This window comes from Coregonus lavaretus (assembly GCF_964263955.1).
Source record: "Coregonus lavaretus genome assembly, chromosome: 22".
In the NCBI taxonomy this organism is placed as follows: domain Eukaryota; kingdom Metazoa; phylum Chordata; class Actinopteri; order Salmoniformes; family Salmonidae; genus Coregonus; species Coregonus lavaretus.
Window position 1 is genome coordinate 29,390,871 of NC_140009.1, and position 21,972 is coordinate 29,412,842.

The window sequence follows — 21,972 nt, forward strand, 5'->3', positions numbered from 1 at the left end:
TTGGTATCTGGGCCAGTTATTAATAACAGCAGAGAGGAGATGGGTCCTTTGACTATTTGCGTATTATTACTATGATTACACAAATCTCCCATACACCACCATATCCATGACAATCAAATCACAAAATAAGTACCTAACCAGAACAATATCAATTGATTGTTGGACATTAAATAAAGTTCACTAAACAAAGCCCCACTTCCTTGTTAATCATTCAGCTGTCTAGCCCTGTATACAGAAACAAGCTTGGCCTGTTGCAGAGCCTCATGCCTGGTGGATTCACAAAAACCGTGACTACAGTTGGGGCTTATGCAACAGTGGTTGAGACTAATTGGTTGTTTCAGTGTGTGTAACATTATCCTCTGGCTGGTCTCATGACAGCAGTTCTCCACAGAGCCAGAAACAAGACAGGCAGAGCTGAGACAGGGATTGCTGGGCAGATTTGACACTTCCCCTATGGGAACCTGGTTGTGTGTACTTATACATGCACAGTACCTTAATTTCAACACCTAGAAATCCCAGACTATCAAAATCCTATAATGTAGTCATCCAGGACATTTGAAACCCCACCTCTTTAAGGAATACCTGGGATAGGATAAAGTAATCCTTCTACACCCCCCCCCTAAAAAAAAAAAGATATTGTAAAGTGGTTATCCCACTGGCTATAGGGTGAATGCACCTATTTGTAAGTCGCTCTGGATAAGAGCGTCTGCTAAATGACGTAAATGTAAATGTAAATGAGACAGGAGGCTGATCTGCCAGGAATAGATTACCAGTGATTTTGGAATTTTCCATTTGTTATTGAATAAAGCTTGTCAGTTTCCAACCTCTTTACACACCACAAGTAAAAACAAACACATGACACCAAGTGTTATTGAAAACATTTATTGGTTTTCCATTTTTTGTTCTCCTTAGCTCCTTTCTCCCATTTGACCTATCCAGCCCCATCCCGCTATAGTTTCCCAAATGCATCAAACTTCAATGGCTCTTCCCTGGTTTCACAGTATCCTACACCTGATTTGATCAGAAACAACCAGATGTTCCACAAGACAAACTAAGAATAAAAACACAGACAAATATGAAACCCAAAAGAGAGACAAATGCAAGGCTTATAAAATCTGAGGGGATTGAAGGGAAGTCTGAAACATTTAATGATTATTTAGTTGTTCAAGTGAGCAGGGTCCCACTGATGCTACACAAAACGGAGTGTTGATAACCCTATATTAAAGCAGACAAGGAAAGCTGCTATGGGCCTCGGACCAACTGCTGCTATGGCCTGTGAGCAAGCTTGAATCAGTCAAAGCAAACATCCCCTTAACAGCAGAAGAAGCCCATAGAAATGGGCAATATATTTATTTACAAGACAGCCAGAGTACGTACATCTACTTCATTGTAAGAGTAACTTTCAAAACATGTAAAACTGAAATATGGTGATGAGTGAGGTTGGAAGTCACACAGCTATATGACTGAGCAATATGGTTGTGTAGAGCTCATATATATTCAAGCGAAACATATATATTTATAACTATTTACACAACGCATAAATAAAACCACAAATGCTGTATCCACAATAGGATTATCCTCTCTATACATTACATGGTTATTCATTCAACACCCAAAACCTCTAATAAAAAGGACACAAAATCAAAATAGGGGTTTTCCTATTGCTAAGAAGAAGGGATTCCAAACTAGCAAGTGCTCATTTTGGAGTAGCAGCTCACTGAAGCGCTCTTCTGGGGCATAATTAACAACATACATTATAAACCAAAATAAGACAGGAACCCCAAAAGATAAAAAGCCCCTCTTGGCTGCATACTTATGTTCAAGCTTGCTCTCAAGCACATACTAAAAGCAGAAGACCTTGTCCTTCTCTCAATCCTTCAAATATACAAGTCTATGCCATTACTATCAGGCCTTTGGGTGCTCCAGGCTACAACCAAAGCTCTTCGATCATATGCTCCTACCTACACAAGTCAATCCTACATTACAAAAGATGCATAGACAGAAAATGAAAGGAAAGAATGTAGAACAATATTGAATGACAAAACAAACCAGGTTATTTTGATCATAGAGGTATGTTCAAGGTTAAATCCATTGAAGTCAGGGAATCTGGTGAGACAGAAAGATAGATGTAAAGGGGCAGTACTGTTTAATTCTGTATTTTTTACTGATTTGCATTCTTCCTTGGATAGATTGAACATCTTCAATAGAAGTTAGATACTTTTACAAGGAAGGACCTTTTTCCTTTACTGGAGTGTAGGTAGAGTATGGTCAGGGAGAAATTGCATAGAGAAATGTGGTGAGGGTTTCAGGCAACAACAAAAAAATACATTTCCCTGTTGGCTTAGATTAGGCAAGACTTTCCAGACAATATCGAAGCTTCAGCAAACATCAGCAGCAAAATGTGACTCAAATTAAAAGTTACTTGCATCCTTACTAAGTTTGCTAACTTTGTAAAAGGTTTCATCTTGATGTCAAACTACCACTCAAGTTAAATAGATATAAGAAATTACTAAAAGTGAAATCTCAATTGATGACCATTTGGGATTGCTCTGTAATTCCCCACATAATTACATTTTTACGTAGCCTGGAAACCAAACTGCTCAGAGTGAAACAATGGTAAAACAGAGCATAGCAGTTTGGATTGCATACTACTTTTTAAGCCCCATGCCATCTTCAATCAGTTGGTGCAGCCCAGTCCTCACAGGCACATGGGGGAGGCTGATGAGATGCCAGCAGACTGCATTGGCCTACTGTACTGAAAAAAACGACTCATAATTCACATCTTAAAATTCATAACATACCAACTGCCTCTGTAGTGAAAAACAAAAACAAATGTGAGCATAGACATTAATTTTTGCAACAACACACTCACTCATCACAAATTGTAAGGAAGCTAGTTACGGTGCCTCCTAAAGACATGATTGACATCAGGAATAGAGGGTGGGCTATCAGCTGATCATTGATGTTGATGATTGATGTAAATCTGCTAGTTAGCTAGCTCGATTGTTTTTACTGATTGGGATTTATCTTCAGTGCTCTTAAATAATAACTTCATAATATAATATTCATAATCTTCTAACTCAAGATATAAGGCTGGCTGGCTAGTGGCTTTTGTGGATATTTTTGTATATGGTGGTTAGCTAGCGTCTAGACTGCCTGGGTTGCTTCCGACTGAGGACTGGATGGAGTTGGGTCGGAGCAAGGGTCGTTGATGCACCAGCTCCTCTCGGTCTTACTGACTCTCTCTGCTGCACGTATCAGCCAACCAGACCGAATATTGATGATAATCAAGTGTTAATCAAATGTTATTCTGCTGCGGTAGTACTGTTGACATTTACACACACACACACACGACCGGTGACCGCATCTCAAGCCATGCAGGGTTTGGATACCAGCGTGCGCAATCTCAGTACAGGGTAGTCCGGGAAAAAAGCGCAACCTGGCACGCGTGAGCTCTGTACACGGCAGACCATCAGGGGCAACCAATGGACGGGGTGGGTGAACTTGACAACGTCACGACGACTTGCGGGTAATCGGTTCAGAACAACAACAAAACTTTATACAAAAAATTCTAATTATACCACCACCCAAAAGGGCACTTGGCAAGTGGGAGGGCCAAGGGGCAGGTGCTGGGTATATATTGACTCCTATCTGTGCACGTGCCTGCACTAAATAATGTAAATATTAAAAGCCCTTTTTGGATTAATTTAAAATGTGTACTGTCTCTTTGAATCTCTTCCATGGGGATGGGGGTGAGGTCAGCTTTTATTTGAATACGCCATGCAAGTGACGTGACAAGTAGCCTATTAGTTTTTGAACTTTTCTAGGCTTTTTGAATGGTCTTCAAATGGGCAAAAACGTAGCACAATGGTCGTTTTCATGAATTTGACAATATAAATCTTGAAGCCCATTCAAAAGACCAGGGACATGAACACGGAAGTATGATTTAGGAACAGGTCACTTGCACACGTTATTTCCTCCCCCTCATCTTCTTCAGCCGGACTTATTGGCCCCCACCAGGGTCATGAGTCCGTCCGTGCTCATGGACTTGGGGCGCTCTAGAGGGAAGCCCAGGGCTCGGCTCCAGATAAGTTGGGCCAGCACCCCCAGGGCTCGGGACACGCCAAACAGCACAGTGTAGTAGTTCATCTCTGTCATCCCATAGTACTGTAGTGGAGAAGGAGAGAGGTCAGGAGGAAGGTCAGGGAGAGGTCAAATGTTGTTTATTGCAGAGGTCAGTGATGATTGAAAGGCTAAACTCACAGGTGCTGTGATGCTTTTGATTGAAACACATCTGGCTAACAATGCTGACCAGTCAAAAAGCCCACTTACAAATTCAAAGTGGTTCAAAAAACAGATCTGTATTACATGACAATGTGTGCAGTACAATAGGACATTGTTAAGTAGAACACTACACCTCTTATCCTTTACCTGCAACAGCACTCCACTGTGGGCGTCTACGTTGGGCCAGGGGTTCTTGGCCTTGCCCTGCTCCAGCAGTACTGGGGGCACGATCTTGTAGAGCTGGTGCACCAGTTTGAACATGGGATCGTTGGGCAGGTGCTTGAAGGCAAACTCCTGCTGGCATTGGTACCTGGGGTCAGTCTTCCTCAGGACAGCATGCCCATAGCCTGGCACCACCTATGGGGGTGAGAGAGAGAGGGTGTGAGGGGTGATTAGCAAGGTTTCCACTTCTCTCTGGGTTAACTGGTTCTTGTTAACGCAAGAGATGTTTGAAACCGAGAGGCACAACATGGGATTACTTCTTGTAAATACTTTATGGAACTGGAAACCACGCTAATGATGCCATATGGCCCCCTAAGGCTGTCACGGTCACTGGTGGGTAAGGTAAGATGCGTCGTAGTAGTGAAGATGCATCCCAGATGTTTTCAGCCATCTCTTACCCTGCCAGACTTGAGTGTGTTCCAGATGTAATCCCTCATCTTCTCATCAGACACCTCCCCTCCCATCTCCTTCTGCAGGGCCGTCAGCCACATCAGCACCTCCTGCAGGGCATACAGAGAAACACATCACATCAGCAACATACTATAATATCAACCTCAGCAAGGCTAAAACAGAAATACTATTATAACACTTCTCAGTGACTGTTGTTGTGCTTATGATGTTTATAAGGATCATGTATATCTATCCATCCACTAATGACTCTGGGAGAGAGCAGGTCAGTGAGTCAAGAGGATGTCAATCCTAGTGGCACAGTGCAGAGCAGAGGACAGGCTTGACAGACCTGGTTGGCCAGCCCATGTAGAGGTCCAGCCAGCCCGTTCAGAGCAGCACTGAAGGAGAGGTAAGGGTCAGAGAGAGCACTGCCCACCAGGTGACTGGCGTGGGCACTGACATTACCTCCCTCGTGGTCACTAAAACAGGAACCCCAGAGACAGTTGGTTACTATGTTATTCATCACAAAATTGGAATTGACAGTAAATGATTACTAACATTTATACAGATCTATATTCAAATACAGATCTATCCAAGACACAATTTTCAATTGTGTCTAACATAGAATTTGTTTACTATCAAGTGCAGTTTATGAACACTAGAGGGCAGAGAATATTCATTTTTGAGGGTTTCACAATTCGCTATCCTGCAATGTCAGAATTTAATGGCAAGGGAAGGGGAAGGAGCTACAGCCAAAAATAGACAAAATGGCTGCCCCCCCAAAAGTCAAATAAATCAATGACATAATGGTTAATAATAATATGAATACAAGGGTTTTGTATAGCGCGTTTCAATGACCAGGGCCTGAAACTAACGTTTTGGTTCACCAGGCACTGTGGCAGGTAGATTTAAAAATCCACCAGCCACTAAAAAATTTTACCAGCCAATTTTTTGTTGTTGTTGCCATAATTACACCAACAAATATATAAATAAAAATGGTGAACATGCTTTGTAATGTTTCTAAAACAATAAAATGTATTACTAGTAAGAAGTGACCCGAGTCTTTTAACCGAAATCTATACAAAAAAAAAAAAAGCTTCTCCCCCCCCCCCTCGAGTCGTCAGAGACAGTGTGCCTGTGAGATAGACAATCTGACTACATTTACATTTAAGTCATTTAGCAGACGCTCTTATCCAGAGCGACTTACAGTTAGTGAATATATATTTTTTTATACTGGCCCCCCGTGGGAAACGAACCCACAACCCTGGCGTTGCAAACGCCATGCTCTATCAACTGAGCTACATCCCTGCCGGCCATTCCCTCCCCTACCCTGGACGACGCTGGGCCAATTGTGCGCCGCCCATGAGTCTCCCGGTCGCGGCCGGCTGCGACAGAGCCTGGATTCGAACCAGGATCTCTAGTGGCACAGTTAGCACTGCGATGCAGTGCCTTAGACCACTGCGCCACTCAGGAGACTAGTAGCCGATGTGTCTTCGCTAGCAGTTGAAGCAAACTCAAACATTGAAAACAACCTTGCTTGTGAACTAAACAATGTAAATAGCCAAGAAACACACCCTTTAGTAGACTTTAGTAAATTAGACCAACTTTTATGCCTGTGAGCAGCTCTTCTAAAAATTCATCTTCAGTGCGCACAGCTTCCCAGCCAGGCAGTGTTGCTGCGTGAGGTGGGAATATATATTATAGGATCAGCTACCAGCTATGAAACAAAATGACAGAAACACCTAAATGTGCTCATACTTGACTTCTAACTCTTTTTATTCACAAATGCAAGTGAAATGCTTGCACTGTGGAACCCTGACCACACCACCCTCCAACGTGGCTCGTGAAATAGACATCTTACCCGACAATGCCAAAATGTTATGCCCTGCCAATGACCCAAATACACCTAAACGGTAATAATGGTTGAAATGTACATCCTTTAAGGTTGGTTTCCCAGACAGTTTAAACCTAGTCCTGAAAAAAAGCTACTTAAATGGAAATTCTTCCGCTTAATCTGAAACTGGCCCATAGTACAATACCTGTGGATGGTAAGGTAGAGCCTCATAAGTTCAGTGAACTCAGCAGAGTCACTGTAGCCCAGCATGTTGGCAAAGTTAGCGGACCAGTCCAGGTTGGAGTCGATGGCGCCAATGCTGCTGCCCTCACGGTACAGGTTACGGTAGATCTTAGCAGCAACACACGGCAACTTGGCAATCAAGTCCATGGAGTCCTCATAGATGAACTGAAATAGAGTATGGTAGGTGGTTTAATCAACAGGCAGTAGACTGTCTCCCACAGGATCTAACTGAACTACATGATAAACCCCACACACACACAATTACCCCTGCAAGTATAGTTTATTTTCTGTTCACGCTTTGGTCTGTCGAATTCTGGGGCTGTAATTCCCTGCACCCCGCCAGAAAACAGTGTGGTGGTATTTATTTATTTGAGCCTAATCTTATTCTAACCAGGAAGTCTAGGAACATATTAATATGCTCTTTTTCAAGGGAGACCTGGTGTGCATGTTAACATTCACCATTAAAAAGAATGAACAGACACTTGAAAAGCACTTTAATCTGTCAAGGTTTAGTGAGGATGACTCATCCATCCAGCATCGCCCTCTGCTTTAATGCATTTACCCACACCTGACTGTATTGCATTGTAGTGTAATGACTACAGACCTGGGTTCAAATGGTATTTTACATTTTTCAAATACTTTGATCGTTGGCTTTAGCCTGCCTGGAGAGCCAGATGCGCAAGGTTTACACCTTTGGAACTATTCTGTTTGTTTCATTTTGCCAGGCAAGCTCAATCAAACACAGCCAAAGTACTTGAAAGATTTCAAATACTAGGTCTGTGAAGAATCTGTCTGTGTGTGTGAGACTCACCTCCCAGTACTTGGCCTTGTTAACGCCCTCAGAGTAGGCCCGTGCAAAGCTGCTCTCGCTGTTCAGAGCTGTGATGGCAGCGCTGAACTGGGACATGGGGTGCAGGTTGGTAGGGAAGTTATCTAGCATGGTGACCACGTGGGAGGGGAGTGCTGCCCTCTTAGCCCATTCTTTGGACAACCAGCTCACCTGAAAAGATGAGATGCAAATAGGATTGGTGAGTTTAAATAGGGACAATAAAAATGCCACAAGTCAGAACAGAAATGTTATTTAATCTCAAACACTATAAATCCCCACCACATGGCTACAGTTGTAGAACTTCAATGTGAGTCATCAGGAACAAAAAGTAAAACTCGATTGTTGCAATGCCTTCCTCCTAAACCATAAAATAACTTGCTTGTAGTATGCAATAACATAGGAAATTCCTCTAGCTGAGCCATATGAGGGTCCAATTAGACCTCATCTTGAGGTGGCTTCAAGACAGTGCTGCAGCAAACACTACTTCTGGTAGTTTTTCTGAATACAGTTTTCAGTTTCATTACAAGAAGGCAAATATACAAAGATGCGTAATAAACCTTTTTTCTTAACCTCCTTTTTAACTTGAGCAGACTGAATCCTCCCGTTCTAGCCCCTTCTCACCTGTTCCTCTGTGGGGACCTGTCCTGTGACCAGCAGCCAAAAGAGGCCCTCAGGCAGTGGCTCCTGACCTCCTGGAGCCTTGGGCAACAGCTGCTGACACTCCGGAATGCTGTAGCCCCGGAAACGGATGCCCTAAAGAAAGTAACAGGACATACAAGGAGTAATGCTTAATATAGTCATCATATATTGCAAATGAGCATTGTCTAAAATGCTGGCACAACAAACCACAACAAAGGGGGAGTAGTTACTGTAAATGCAGCTTTATCAACAGAATTATTTGGAAAATCTTAACATTCTAGGATTCTTAACTGCCACCAGCTGAGGTTACTGGAGGACCAGTGACACTTCCATTGACACGGATTTATTTTACAATTCAATTTATGTAAGTGGATGCAATTTAGATAAGTGCCTGTATGGCTTATACACAAGGGCCAACGGTGCTCAGCCTCGACACAGCAATCATTCTGTGGGTGTTACTGTTTAATGGATTGTGTGTGTTGTGAGGACAGGAAACACACCTCATCAGGATCCAGCACTGAGGTCTCGTACACAAGACCCTTCATGCCCCTCATCCCACCATAGACCTGTGAAACACACAAACACAAATTACATTCTGAACAGAAAGCTCAATTAAGGCTAGACTCATTTGCTCTTTGATCAGTCCAGAAATAGCATGTGTGTCTAAAATCAAATGCGTAAGGAATCAGATGAACCATGACCCTAATCCATCTGCATTATTCATAGCCATAATAAGGGTGAAGAGATCATGTGAATGATAAACATGTGTGGATGACACAGTCAAAGCTGAGGTGTGTGTGTGACCCTGGAGTGAGCCTGCTGTGATAAATGGTGTGAGGCAAGAGCTGTGACTCAGCTATGACTGTGCTCAGCTGGCAGGGAACTGGCTTAGACATGTGACATCACATTACCTCTAGTATACTAAAAGGGAGATGGCTTCAAGGCAACATCAGACCCAATTTGGTGGAATTTAGAAAAATATTTTACCATGGTTTCTCTGATCTACACTACCAGTCAAAAGTTTGGACACACCTACTCATTCAAGGGTTTTTCTTAATCTTTACATTATAGAATAATAGTGAAGACATCAAAACTATGAAATAAAACATATGGAATCACGTAGCAATGGGAAAAAAAGTGTTAAATCAAAATATATTTGATGTTCTTCAAATTGCCACCTTTTGCCTTGATGACAGCTTTGCACACTCTTGGCATTCTCTCAACCAGCCTCATGAGGTAGTCACCTGGAATGCATTTCAATTAATAGGTGTGCCTTCTTAAAAGTTAATTTGTGGAATTTATTTCCTTCTTAATGCGTTTGAGCCAATCAGTTGTGTTGTGACAAGATAGGGGGGGTATACAGAAGACAGCCCTATTTAGTAAAAGACCAAGTCCATATTATGGCAAGAACAGCTCAAATAAGCAAAGAGAAACGACAGTCCATCATTACTTTAAGACATGAAGGTCAGTCAATACGGAACATTTCAAGAACTTTGAAAGTTTCTTCAAGTGCAGCTGCAAAAACCATTAAGTGCTATGATGAAACTGGCTCTCATGAGGACCGCCACAGGAATGGAAGACCCAGAGTTACCTCTGCTGCAGAGGATAAGTTCATTAGAGTTACCAGCCTCAGAAATTGCAGCCCAAATAAATGCTTCACAGAGTGCAAGTAACAGACACATCTCAACATCAACTGTTCAGAGGGGACTGTGTGAATCAGGCCTTCATGGTTGAATTGTTGCAAAGAAGCCACTACTAAAGGACACCAATAATAAGAAGAGACCTGCTTGGGCCAAGAAACACAAGCAATGGACATTAGACCGGTGGCAATCTGTCCTTTGGTCTGGAGTCCAAATTTGAGATTTTTGGTTCAAACCGCTGTGTCTTTGTGAGACGCGGTGCAGGTGAACGGATGATCCCACCGTAAAGCATGGAGGAGGTGGTGTTATGGTGTGGGGTGCTTTGCTGGCGACACTGTCTGTGATTTATTTCGAATTCAAGGCACACTTAACCAGCATGGCTACCACAGCATTCTGCAGCGATACGCCATCCCATCTGGTTTGGGCTTAGTGGGACTGTCATTTGTTTTTCAAAAGGACAATGACCCAACACACCTCCAGGCTGTGTAAGGGCTATTTACCAAGAAGGAGAGTGATGGAGTGCTGCATCAGATGACCTGGCCTCCACAATCCCCCGACCTCAACCCAATTGAGATGGTTTGGGAGGAGTCAGATCGCAGAGTGAAGGAAAAGCAGCCAACAAGTGCTCAGCATATGTGGGAACTCCTTCAAGACAGTTGGAAAAGCATTCCAGGTGAAGCTGGTTGAGAGAATGCCAAGAGTGTGCAAAGCTGTCATCAAGGCAAAGGGTGGCTATTCGAAGAATCTCAAATATATTTTGATTTGTTGAACACTTTTTTGGTTACTACATGATTCCATGTGTGTTATTTCATAGTTTTGATGTCTTTATTATTCTACAATGTAAAAAAAAATATATACAAATAAAGAAAAACCCTTGAATGAGTAGGTGTGTCCAAACGTTTGACTGGTACTGTATATGTGGTTTATTTCTACATCAAAAGCCTTTCTGATTCTCTTGTATGGTTTTACTAACATCAGGTTCTGAGTTACTGAATATGGGTCAGTTACTTACCATATCAACAGTGATCGATCCAATCTTGGTTTTTCCAAACTGCTGTTTGAAGCTCTTGATCCTACTTTGTTCTTTTGGAATAAGGTCTGATAGAACATCCTTTAGATTCTGCAAAAACACAGCCATGTCTCACTAAAAGCTCAGTCGAAATCACATCAATTCAAAAACAGCCTATATAAAAGACAACTACAGAGAACCTAGTGAACCTCTGTGTTAGTCAAACAAACATTAGATCCAAAACAATAGCTTGAAAAACACTGGCATGGTCCATAATGGCAGAGAGAACAGAGAGGGAAACCATCTATTTTTGTCAATTCCTATTAACATTATGTTTAACTAACAATGATGATAATAAAGAGCAAATTGATGAGTTCCCTTGATGAGGTAGTCAGAGTACTTACTGTTGAGGAGCTGGCATGTCTGGACGCCACAAGAACGCAGGTGGCATTCTGCAGAGGAAAATGCAAGTATCAGAAAACAGTGTATGTGGTCGAAAACCAGCGTTGTTTAGCCCCGAGTGTAAACGAGGAATTAGAGAAGCTTCAAAGCACAACTGCACTCTGCTTTCCAATTTCTAAACTGTAATACTTGCAACTACTAGAACTAGGCCTAATTGAATCATTGAGCTGACAGTATCATGAACTCCTGATTGCTTGCTGCTCCTCAGTTAGCCATGATCAGGGTTCTCCAACTGTCGGCCCATGGGCCGAATTTGGGTCGCAAGTGATTTTATTTGGCCCCTCCAAGTTCAGAGCCAATTTTTTTAATATTTTTATTGTTGGACATAAAAGACTGTAAAAACACCTGCTAATCAGCTCCAAGTTATTTTAATTAGGGAAATCTGTTCCAAAGTATTTCCACGTATAATAGAGAGATATATGTAATTATGTTCCGGCCCCCTGACCATCCTCTCGAGAACAATAATAAATCGGCCTGCCACTGAATGTAGTTGATGATCCCTGGCCTAGGTATCCAACCCCACAGACTCACAACATCCACGACAGAGTTGACAGAGGGAGACCATTATGTTGTCAGAGGTAAATGGGGGGCAGCTGATATAATGAGACAGGATACCAGCTTCTAATAATGAATGAGAATGAGCCTACAGGGCTTAGAGCAAAAACATAGCAATATTTCTCACAATTTCAATGAACCATAATGTATGTCATTTTCATTCCACCAAGAACAAATAAACCTGACACTACTGCTGTAGTGCAGACAGACTGCAAAGGCAAACCCAGTTAATTCTGGGTATAATCAATTTTAATTAAATCACTTTTTGACAGCATCCCTTTTGATTTAAACAAACCTTCCATACATGTTTGCCCATTGAAGAAGTGGTCAGAAAGTGACTTTGGACCTGAATGCCAAAACATTCAGGAGATAAAGGTGCTCAAAATTGACCCATTTTGCACACCCCACCATACCATGAGACATCAATATCTTCATCGCTGGAAAGATAAACAGTTGAGTTTGATCCCATTTAAAAGCTTACAAACAGGGTTGTCAAACAATGTAATAATTTCTTGATTTAAATTTTTTTTTAATGACAATTACGGATTATTTTTTTTTACCTTTAACCCCCTATGGATCAGTGACCCGTATACGGGATGGTTGAGCTAACGTGTGCTAATGTGATTAGTAAGACTGTTGTAAGTAACAGCAAACTTTCCAGGACATAGACATGTCTTATATGGACAGAAAGCTTAAATTCTTGTTAATCTAACTGCACTGTCCAATTTACAGTGACTATTACAGTGAAAAAAATACCATGCTATTGTTTGAGGAGAGTGCACAACAACAAAAAACTTATCATGGCAACTGGTTTCATACATTCACCTCTGAAGGTAAATAATGTAATTACATTCAGTAATCTTGCTCTGATTTGTCATCCTAAGGGTCCCAGAGATAAAATGTAGCATAGTTTTGTTTGATAAAATCAATTTTTATTTTCAAATGTAGGAACTGGGTTATAGTTTGAACCCCTGCTGTCTCTGGCTCCACACACACCCCGCCCGGCCATCTAGATGTGAAAGTTAGTGTATAAGTTAATGATCCATCATGTATGACATTCCTGGGAGTGAGTAAACTTACATTTTGTATTACATTTTAGTCATTTAGCAGACGCTCTTATCCAGAGCGACTTACAATTAGTGAGTGCATACATTTTTCATACTTTACCATATCATTTTTGTATGTTCTCTATAGTTATGTACTTGAAAATGTATCAATTGACCAATTCAGCACATTTGGGCAGACTTTGTACAAAATAGACCAGTATTGCAATGTTTCACTGGATCAATCTGAAACTTTGCACACACTGCTTCCATCTAGTGGCCAACATCTAAATTGCGCCTAAACTGCAATATTATATTGCGGCCTTTCTCTTGCATTTCAAAGATGATGGAACAAAAAAATAAATAGAAAACGAATGTTTTTTTGTTTGTATTATCTTTCACCAGATCTAATGTGTTATATTCTCCTACATTAATTTCACATTTCCACAAACTTCTAAGTGTTTCCTTTCAAATGGTATCAAGAATATGCATATCCTTGCTTCAGGTCCTGAGCTACAGGCAGTTAGATTTGGGTATGTCATTTTAGGCGAAAATTGAAAAAAAGGGTCCGATCCTTAAGAGGTTAACATAATTTCTCTCAAAATGCGTCAACTCAGATTTTTTTCTTCATATTCTCACATTGTAGCTTAGACCCTATTTTACATCATCTGAGGTTGTCGTCTTTTTTTTTTTTTTTACACAAAAAAACCCTAAACCGTTTGACAACCCTGTTTGTATGCTTTTGAATCATACCAATCTCAACCATTTATCTTTTCAAGTGATGAATACAAGGATGTACATGGTATGGAGGAGTATGCAAAATAGGTAGCTAAACTTTGAGCACCTTTATCTCGAATGTTTTGGCATTCAGGTCCAAAAAGTTACTTCATGAACTCTTCTACAATGGGCAAATATGTATAGAAGGTTTCTTGCAAGACAATGCTGACATAAAGGAACTAGGAAGAAATGCAACCAAGTTTCTGAATGGGCAAGCACTGTCCTAAATCACTATGCATCCGTCTAATTCAACATGTCACATTTGAAGTAGTCTGTTTTAATGGATGATATATCCCCTTGGATAGGCCTACAGGGAGGCATACTGAAATATTCTACAAATTCCCTCAAAAATGACAGTCCCTGAACATCAAATTCTAGCTGATATAATTGTGTAAGGTTGGTAGTTCTGGTAAAACAAAGACATTTCACAGATTCCTAACTGCAATGCTCAGAGAACTGACAAGGAATTACCACTTTGTACAAAGTTCAGAGAAGCAAACCCCTGTGCCTTCATCTCTGTCTGAGAAGTTGAAGGTGCACAGTCCTTCAAAGAAGATGGCACAAATAAAATGATTATTGTGATGTGTCAGCTGTCTGGTCAATAGAAATAGAATGATCTGCGCAGGAGGCTAATTGATTAGTCAGTACTGTAGGTTACAATCTAGTTACAGTCTGACTCCTGACCAGGAAGGTAGCAGTGGCACCCTGGAATCAATACTGACCTATATGAAACGCTTGAAATAGATAGACACAAGACAGAATGCAAATCAATGTGTGTTCTTAAGTATGACATATGCATTGACCTATTACATAATTGGATCGCTAAATTAAAGGGACACTACATGATTTTGGCCATGAGGCCCTTAATCTACTTCCCCAGAATCGGATGAACTCGTGGATACCATTTTTGCCATTCTTGCTACATAGCTAGCAAGATGGAGAGACTTGGCAACAACACAACACCTGAAAATGAACAAACCTAGATAGTTGCTGTTGTGTTGGCTAGTAGCTATGGCATTTAGCTATGAAGGAAATGTTAGCACTGAAGGTCAAATGAGGGGAATAAGGAGATGTGGACGAGCATGTTAACTTGCTACTGCTGACAGTAATAATAGCTAGCTATAAGAAATAGGAACGATTTTGATTATTCAAGCAACCAGTTTAACTTAATTCCACGTGAGAGGATGGATACCTAACAGTCAAACATCACCCTCCTCTGGCTATCTAACAGTAACTAACTAGCCTGCCATCTCCTATGTCAGATGACTAGCTCGCAGTTAACCTTAACAAACTTACGAAACGCGCCAGTGCCAACACAAAAATAGTTTACAAGAAAGAGGACCATCGTTGCCAAGTTCCAAAACTGTTTGGCGATGTGTAGCGTACATGAATGTGCTTGAAAACAACAACCTACATTTTTCCTGGCGAGCGTGCAAGCCTGTAACTTTTAGCTATCTAACGTTAGTAGAAGTTTACTTGCTAGCAAACTATTTAGCTACAGCTAACACTGACATCCACTCTACTTGGGAGATGTTCTTTGCTTCGGCTTACCTTTGAATTAAGGAGTCTTGGCACTAGCCTGCTGATACCGGTAGTCAGAAAGGACATGGTGTCTGTGGAGAAAATATAGTTTATTCTATTTGTGAAAGTCTCTGGTTGAAGGTGCCCCTACAGAAAAAGCACTACTGAAGGTTGAAGAGGGATTGGGGCCCGCAAGTAGACGTATCGTTGATTGGATGGTGGTTGCAGCGAAATCTAACCTGATTGGCCAGTTGAGACTCGTGTGTCTCTATCAATCGAAACGATTGGCTAAGGCAGACGGACAACTGGGGTATATTTAAGAACACGTTTCCGTTTCAGTCTGTCACGCAATTGAAATTAATTGAGTCAGAGTAAAACCAAAGATGGTAGAGAAACTCTGTGGTAAAACTATCATTCAAGTATGGTCAGGGGATGTTTCTGGACAGGACCATATAACGTCCAGGTGTAGATCTGAAAGAATTGGATACATATCAGCAATATGGTGAAAATACACAGCCATATTCTTGCCAAATCTATGGGTTCCGGCTGTTGGGGTCTAGGGAGAGTAGGGTAAAAGCACCTGACCCCAATGAGACAGTTTCAAGAAATTCTGCTTGACACAACAGACAGTTAGTTATTCATTCAGTATTTCAAACCTGGTACTTTGGCTGAGGCTCCACTTGTGTTCTCCAAAGCAGCCAGTGATGGGGAGCTTTTCCAGGGAACACACTAAATAATATTGCAAACAAGGACTTTATTCTTTATTGTAAGGATTTAGTAAAACAAAAAAAAGGAAACATTTCAAGTTGGGCATTCAATTGCAAACAGACTACATGCAGTGCACCATGGATGTTCCATGGCTTTGATTGGGAGGTGTTAAACATTTGCAGTTCACATTACAATGAACAACAAAGTATACATGACTATCAAATGAAATAAAGAAAAACATAACTAAATTCTGAAATAGACTTCCAAGAAATGTGCTTTTATCAAGTTATATTTTGTTGGGTTTGTTCATTCTGATTGTATCCATCCAAAGTGATCAAATACCACATGGAACTGTTGAAAAGAATCATGCAAAAAGCAGACTGACAGTAGGCCCATTCTGTATGTACATTACATAACAGCATAACAGGCTGATTTTAACTATAATAAATTGAACCAAATTAGGATCTGCCTGATTACAAAACATTGAAGAATGGTAAACCACTTTATGACTTCATGCAGCCATTACGACATGCATGTTTAGACTATTTTGTAAACATTACGTAGAATCAACATTAAGACCTGGCCACGGTCACTTCTTTGATAATAGATCCACACAGTGTAAAAAATCAGGGCAGACTCAATTCAAACAGCACAAACAAAATAAATGGTATAGATCCCAAAGTTACTCTGAAGTGGTACAGTAGGAAAGGCTGTGATCTGATATTCTTGGTCCGTTCCCACTCTGGTGATCTTGCTATGGGAAGAGACTAGTGTCTAGTAGTAGTCTGACTTGGGGCAATGCATAGGAGGGTAGTCCTCACTTCTCTGTATCTCCTCAGAGGTGGGAGTTCTCAGTCGTCCTCCTCATCCTCATCTGGCTCCTCTATGGAGGCCAGGAGGGGGTTGTGTCTCAGGCAGGTCTGGAGGTAGTGCACCAGGGTCTTTTGAAAGTGCTGGATGCTGCGCTGCTCCCTCAGGGTGTGGCCCTCGTCTGGGTACAGCTGCAGGGAGTAGTTGGCCTCCACCTTCACCAGACGGCTCAGGAGCTCCGCACTGTGCTGGAAGTGAACCCGTGCTGCATGCCCAAAGCCACAAACAAACACACAAGACACAATAACACAAATGATCAAGTAAGCATTCAGTTATTCATCAGTAGAATTTCATATTTCTGAAAAAACATGGACAAATGTAGATGTTAAAAGCAAAGCAAAGTCTCACCGTCTGCAGTCCCATGTAGTAAGAGGAAGTTCTCATCTTTAAGCTTGTGAACATCTTCCAATACAGAGGCCGTCTGAGGGGTCACAACAGAGACAGGAAGGACATTATAACATATAATAGATATCATAACGGAGGGAAGAACACGCCCCCATTCACATCGATGGGGCTGTAGTGGAGCGGGTTGAGAGTTTCAAGTTCCTTGGTGTCCACATCACCAACAAACTATCATGGTCCAAACACACCAAGAAAGTCGTGAAGAGGGCATGACAACGCCCTTTTCCCCTCAGGAGACTGAAAAGATTTGGAATGGGTCCCCCAGATCCTCGAAAAGTTCTACAGCTGCACCATCGAGAGCATCCTGACCGGTTGCATCAACGCCTGGTATGGCAACTGCTCTGCATCTGACCGTAAGGTGCTACAGAGGGTAGTGCGTACGTCCCAGTATATAACTGGGGCCAAGCTTCCTGCCACCCCCCTTTGTTTTTACACTACTGCTACTCGTTGTTTATTATCTATGCATAGTCACTTTACCCCTACCTACATGTACAAATTAACTCGACTAACATGTGACTGACTCGGTACCGGTACCCCCTGTATATAGCCTCATTAATGTTATTTTATTGTGTTATTATTTTAAATTTTATACGTTTTACTTTAGTTTATTTAGTAAATATTTTCTTAACTCTATTTTCTTAAAACTGCATTGTTGGTTAAGGGCTTGTAAGTAAGCATTTCATGGTAAGGTCTACACCTGTTGTATTCGGCGCATGTGACAAATGCAATCTGATTTGATTTGAACATATGGTGTTTGTGGGTAAAGATGATCCTCACCAAGTATGTGTGCTCCTCCTTAGCTGGGGGACCTAGATACCTCTCTGAGAAGGCAGCACCTATAAATGGTAGAACAATTGTGATAAGACTTAATGGCTGTTGTGTCCTAGTAAGTTTGACACTATTAATGATATGGTCTTCACTTACTGTAAAGTTTGAAGTCTGTTATGGGAGCCACAGCGGCTGCACATTTAAACAGCCGGTTAGTCGCAGCTAGCATCTTGAGGGATAAATAACCACCAAATGCCTGTAGAGAAAGACATGAGCGACATAAAACAAAAATATTTATGATTTATGCTTTTGCAACATGATGTATTTGGAACTCATGTGTCCAGATGACCAGATAATATTGGTTAAACGTTTTCTTAGTAAACAAAGTAACCTTGCCATACAGGGCAATCCGCCGATCATCAATGTAAGGCAATTGCATCAACCACCTGTGGGGGCCAAACAAAATACATCATAGTTAATATATACAGTCGTGGTCAAAAGTTTTGAGAATGACACAAGTATTGGTCTTCACAAAGTTTGCTGCTTCAGTGTTTTTAGATTTATTTGTCAGATGTTACTATGGTATACTGAAGTATAATTACAAGCATTCCATAAGTGTCAAAGGCTTTTATTGACAATTACATTAAGTTTATGCAAAGGGTCAATATTTGCAGTGTTGACCCTTCTTTTTCAAGACCTCTGCAATCCACCCTGGCATGCTGTCAATTAACTTATGGGCCACATCCTGACTGATGGCAGCCCATTCTTGCATAACCAATGCTTGGAGTTTGTCAGAATTTGTGGGTTTTTGTTTGTCCACCCACCTCTTGAGGATTGACCACAAGTTCTCAATGGGATTAAGGTCTGGGGAGATTCCTGGCCATGGACCCACAATTTCGATGTTTTGTTCCCCGAGCCACTTAGTTATCACCTTTGCCTTATGGCAAGGTGCTCCATCATGCTGGAAAAGGCATTGTTCATCACCAAACTGTTCTTGGATGGTGGGAGAAGTTGCTCTCGGAGGATGTGTTGGTACCATTCTTTATTCATGGCTGTGTTCTTAGGCAAAATTGTGAGTGAGCCCACTCCCTTGGCTGAGAAGCAACCCCACACATGAATGGTCTCAGGATGCTTTACTGTTGGCATGACACAGGACTGATGGTAGCACTCACCTTGTCTTCTCCGGACAAGCTTTTTTCCGGATGCCCCAAACAATCGGAAAGGGGATTCATCAGAGAAAATGACTTTACCTCAGTCCTCAGCAGTCCAATCCCTATACCTTTTGCAGAATATCAATCTGTCCCTGATGTTTTTCCTGGAGAGAAGTGGCTTCCTCGCTGCCCTTCTTGACACCAGGCCATCCTCCAAAAGTCTTCACCTCACTGTGCGTGCAGATGCACTCACACCTGCCTGCTGCCATTCCTGAGCAAGTGCTGCACTGGTGGTGCCCCGATCCCGCAGCTGAATCAACTTTAGGAGACGGTCCTGGCGCTTGCTGGACTTTCTTGGGCGCCCTGAAGCCTTCTTCACAACATTTGAACCTCTCTTCTTGAAGTTCTTGATGATCCGATAAATGGTTGATTTAGCTGCAATCTTACTAGCAGCAATATCCTTGCCTGTGAAGCACTTTTTGTGCAAAGCAATGATGACGGCACGTGTTTCCTTGCAGGTAACCATGGTTAACAGAGGAAGAACAATGATTTCAAGCACCACCCTCCTTTTAAAGCTTCCAGTATGTTATTCTAACTCAATCAGCATGACAGAGTGATCTCCAGCCTTGTCCTCGTCAACACTCTCACCTGTGTTAACGAGAGAATCACTGACATGATGTCAGCTGGTCCTTTTGTGGCAGGGCTGAAATGCAGTGGAAATGTTTTTTGGGATTAAGTTCATTTTCATGGCAAAGAGGGACTTTGGAATTAATTGCAATTCATCTGATCACTCTTCATAACATTCTGGAGTATACGCAAATTGCCATCATAAAAACTGAGGCAGCAGACTTTGTGAAAATTAATATTTGTGTCATTCTCAAAACTTTTGACCACGACTGTACATTATGGAAACTTTTTTAGTCTATGTAATCATGGCCCATAACATTGTAGGTTGGAAACTAACTCCACAACTCCTAGTTGATCTTTGACTCTGAGGGAGCTGAGCTTGCGGGGATCCACACTACTGATCTTCTGCCCCCAGCCGACCCCACTCCTTCCATCCACCCAGGCTAAGGCCACGTCATGAGTACTAGCGAGCACCTCAGGCCATCCCATAGCAAACTCCTCTGTCACCGACTGACTGCCTGGAACTCCGTCCCTGCGTCACAACAAGAGGAACAGGGTGAGCCGGTTTGGACAAAAATGTCAATTTGGAGGGACTGAGCAAAGGGCAGGGGTTAGAGGTTGTAAATGGGATGTGGAAGCCAAACAAGTGAACTTGTGCTTTAGCCTGTTGGTCAACTATGGGGAAATCAATGTCTGTTAAATGTTATGTAATAGGCCGTAAAACTATAAAAGTGAATCCTTGATATTGGCTCATGTTATGAGGCTTAATACAATGTCATTAGCATGTTATAACACCATTGATGAGCTTAGTGTATAATGCATTCTAACTTACACAATGATGAGGAGAGGGAGCAGCTTGGCCTCATACCTCTGGGGCATAGACAGCTTCAGGTGCAGATCTAAATGAAAATAAACAAAGGTGGGCCCACACACAGTCTCAGCTGAGATACACTATATATACAAAAGTATGTGGACACCCCTTCAAATTAGTGGATTCTGATATTTCAGCCACACCCGTTGCTGACAGGTGTATGAAATCGAGCACACAGCCATGCAATCTCAATAGACAAACACTGACAGTAGAATGGCCTTACTGAAGAGCTCAGTGACTTTCAATGTGGAACCGTTATAGGATACCACCTTCCAAACATGTCTGTTCATCAAATTTCTGTCCTGCTAGAGCTGCCCCGGTCAACAGTAAGTGCTGTTATTGAAACGTCTCAGAGCAACAACTGCTCAGCGGTGAAGTGGTAGGCAACACAAGCTCACAGAATGGGACTGCCGAGTGCTGAAGCACGCAGCACATAAAAATTGTCTGTCCTCAGTTGCAACACTCATTACCGAGTTCCAAACTGCCTCTGGAAGCAACGTCAGCCCAATAACTGTTTGTCGGGAGCTTCATGAAATGGGTTTCCATGGCCGAGCAGCTGCACACAAGCCTAAGATCACCATGCGCAATGCCAAGTGTCGGCTGGAGTGGTGTAAAGCTCACCGCCATTGGACTCTGGAGCAGTAGAAACGCATTCTCTGGAGTGATGAGTCATGCTTCACCATCTGGCATCCCACAGACTAATCTGGGTTTGGCAAATGCCAGGAGAACGCTACCTGCCCCAATGCTTAGTGTCAACTGTAAAGTTGGGTGGAGGAGGAATAATGGTCTGGGGCTGTTTTTCATGGTTCGGGCTAGGCCCTTTAGCTTCAGTGAAGGGTAATCTTAACACTACAGCATACAATGAGATTTTAGAAGATTCTGTGCTTCCAACTTTGTGGCAACAGTTTGGGGAAAGCCCTTTCCTGTTTCAGCATGACATTGTCCCCGTGCACAAAGCAAGGTCCATACAGAAATGGTTTGTCGAGATCGGTGTGGAAGAACTTGACTGGCCTGCACAGAGCCCTGACCTCAACCCCATCAAACACCTTTGGGATGAATTGGAAAGCCGACCGCGAGCCAGGCCTAATCGCCCAACATCAGTGCCCAAACTCACTAATGCTCTTGTG

At 42.1% G+C, this 21,972-nt stretch overlaps 2 protein-coding genes across 2 annotated transcripts in view; both read right to left on the bottom strand.

The window, feature by feature from the left end:
- Positions 1-866: 866 nt before the first annotated feature.
- LOC311149975 (citrate synthase, mitochondrial-like) lies at positions 867-15,624 on the bottom strand. Its single transcript, XM_084187195.1, has 11 exons — positions 15,479-15,624; positions 11,495-11,542; positions 11,094-11,201; positions 8,942-9,007; positions 8,424-8,555; positions 7,785-7,973; positions 6,936-7,138; positions 5,246-5,375; positions 4,905-5,006; positions 4,432-4,641; positions 867-4,167 (listed from the first exon to the last, which is right to left on the bottom strand). The coding sequence occupies exons 1-11, from the start codon at positions 15,533-15,535 to the stop codon at positions 3,994-3,996; spliced, it is 1,419 nt and encodes a 472-aa protein (XP_084043321.1). The 5' UTR covers positions 15,536-15,624; the 3' UTR covers positions 867-3,993.
- A 565-nt stretch (positions 15,625-16,189) lies between these two features.
- The window catches only part of LOC311149919 (inactive dipeptidyl peptidase 10-like), a gene marked incomplete at its 5' end in the record, with an annotated part of 41,413 nt that continues 35,630 nt past the window's right edge, over positions 16,190-21,972 (bottom strand). Inside the window, 7 exons of the mRNA XM_084187148.1 lie at positions 16,190-17,231; positions 17,375-17,447; positions 18,206-18,264; positions 18,353-18,452; positions 18,588-18,642; positions 20,312-20,506; positions 20,807-20,873. Of these exons, the coding sequence (XP_084043274.1) occupies positions 17,008-17,231; positions 17,375-17,447; positions 18,206-18,264; positions 18,353-18,452; positions 18,588-18,642; positions 20,312-20,506; positions 20,807-20,873 (773 nt within the window). The 3' untranslated portion in view covers positions 16,190-17,007. The remainder of the gene's footprint in view (positions 17,232-17,374; positions 17,448-18,205; positions 18,265-18,352; positions 18,453-18,587; positions 18,643-20,311; positions 20,507-20,806; positions 20,874-21,972) is intronic.

Coding starts and splice junctions, on each gene's coding strand:
- LOC311149975 (XM_084187195.1), bottom strand. CDS start 15,535: ATGTCCTTTCTGACTACCGGTATCAGCAGGCTAGTGCCAAGACTCCTT. Junction 9,008..11,093: donor GATCGATCACTGTTGATATG/GTAAGTAACTGA, acceptor TGTGTTTCACAG/GTCTATGGTGGGATGAGGGG. Junction 8,556..8,941: donor CAGTGCTGGATCCTGATGAG/GTGTGTTTCCTG, acceptor TACTTTCTTTAG/GGCATCCGTTTCCGGGGCTA.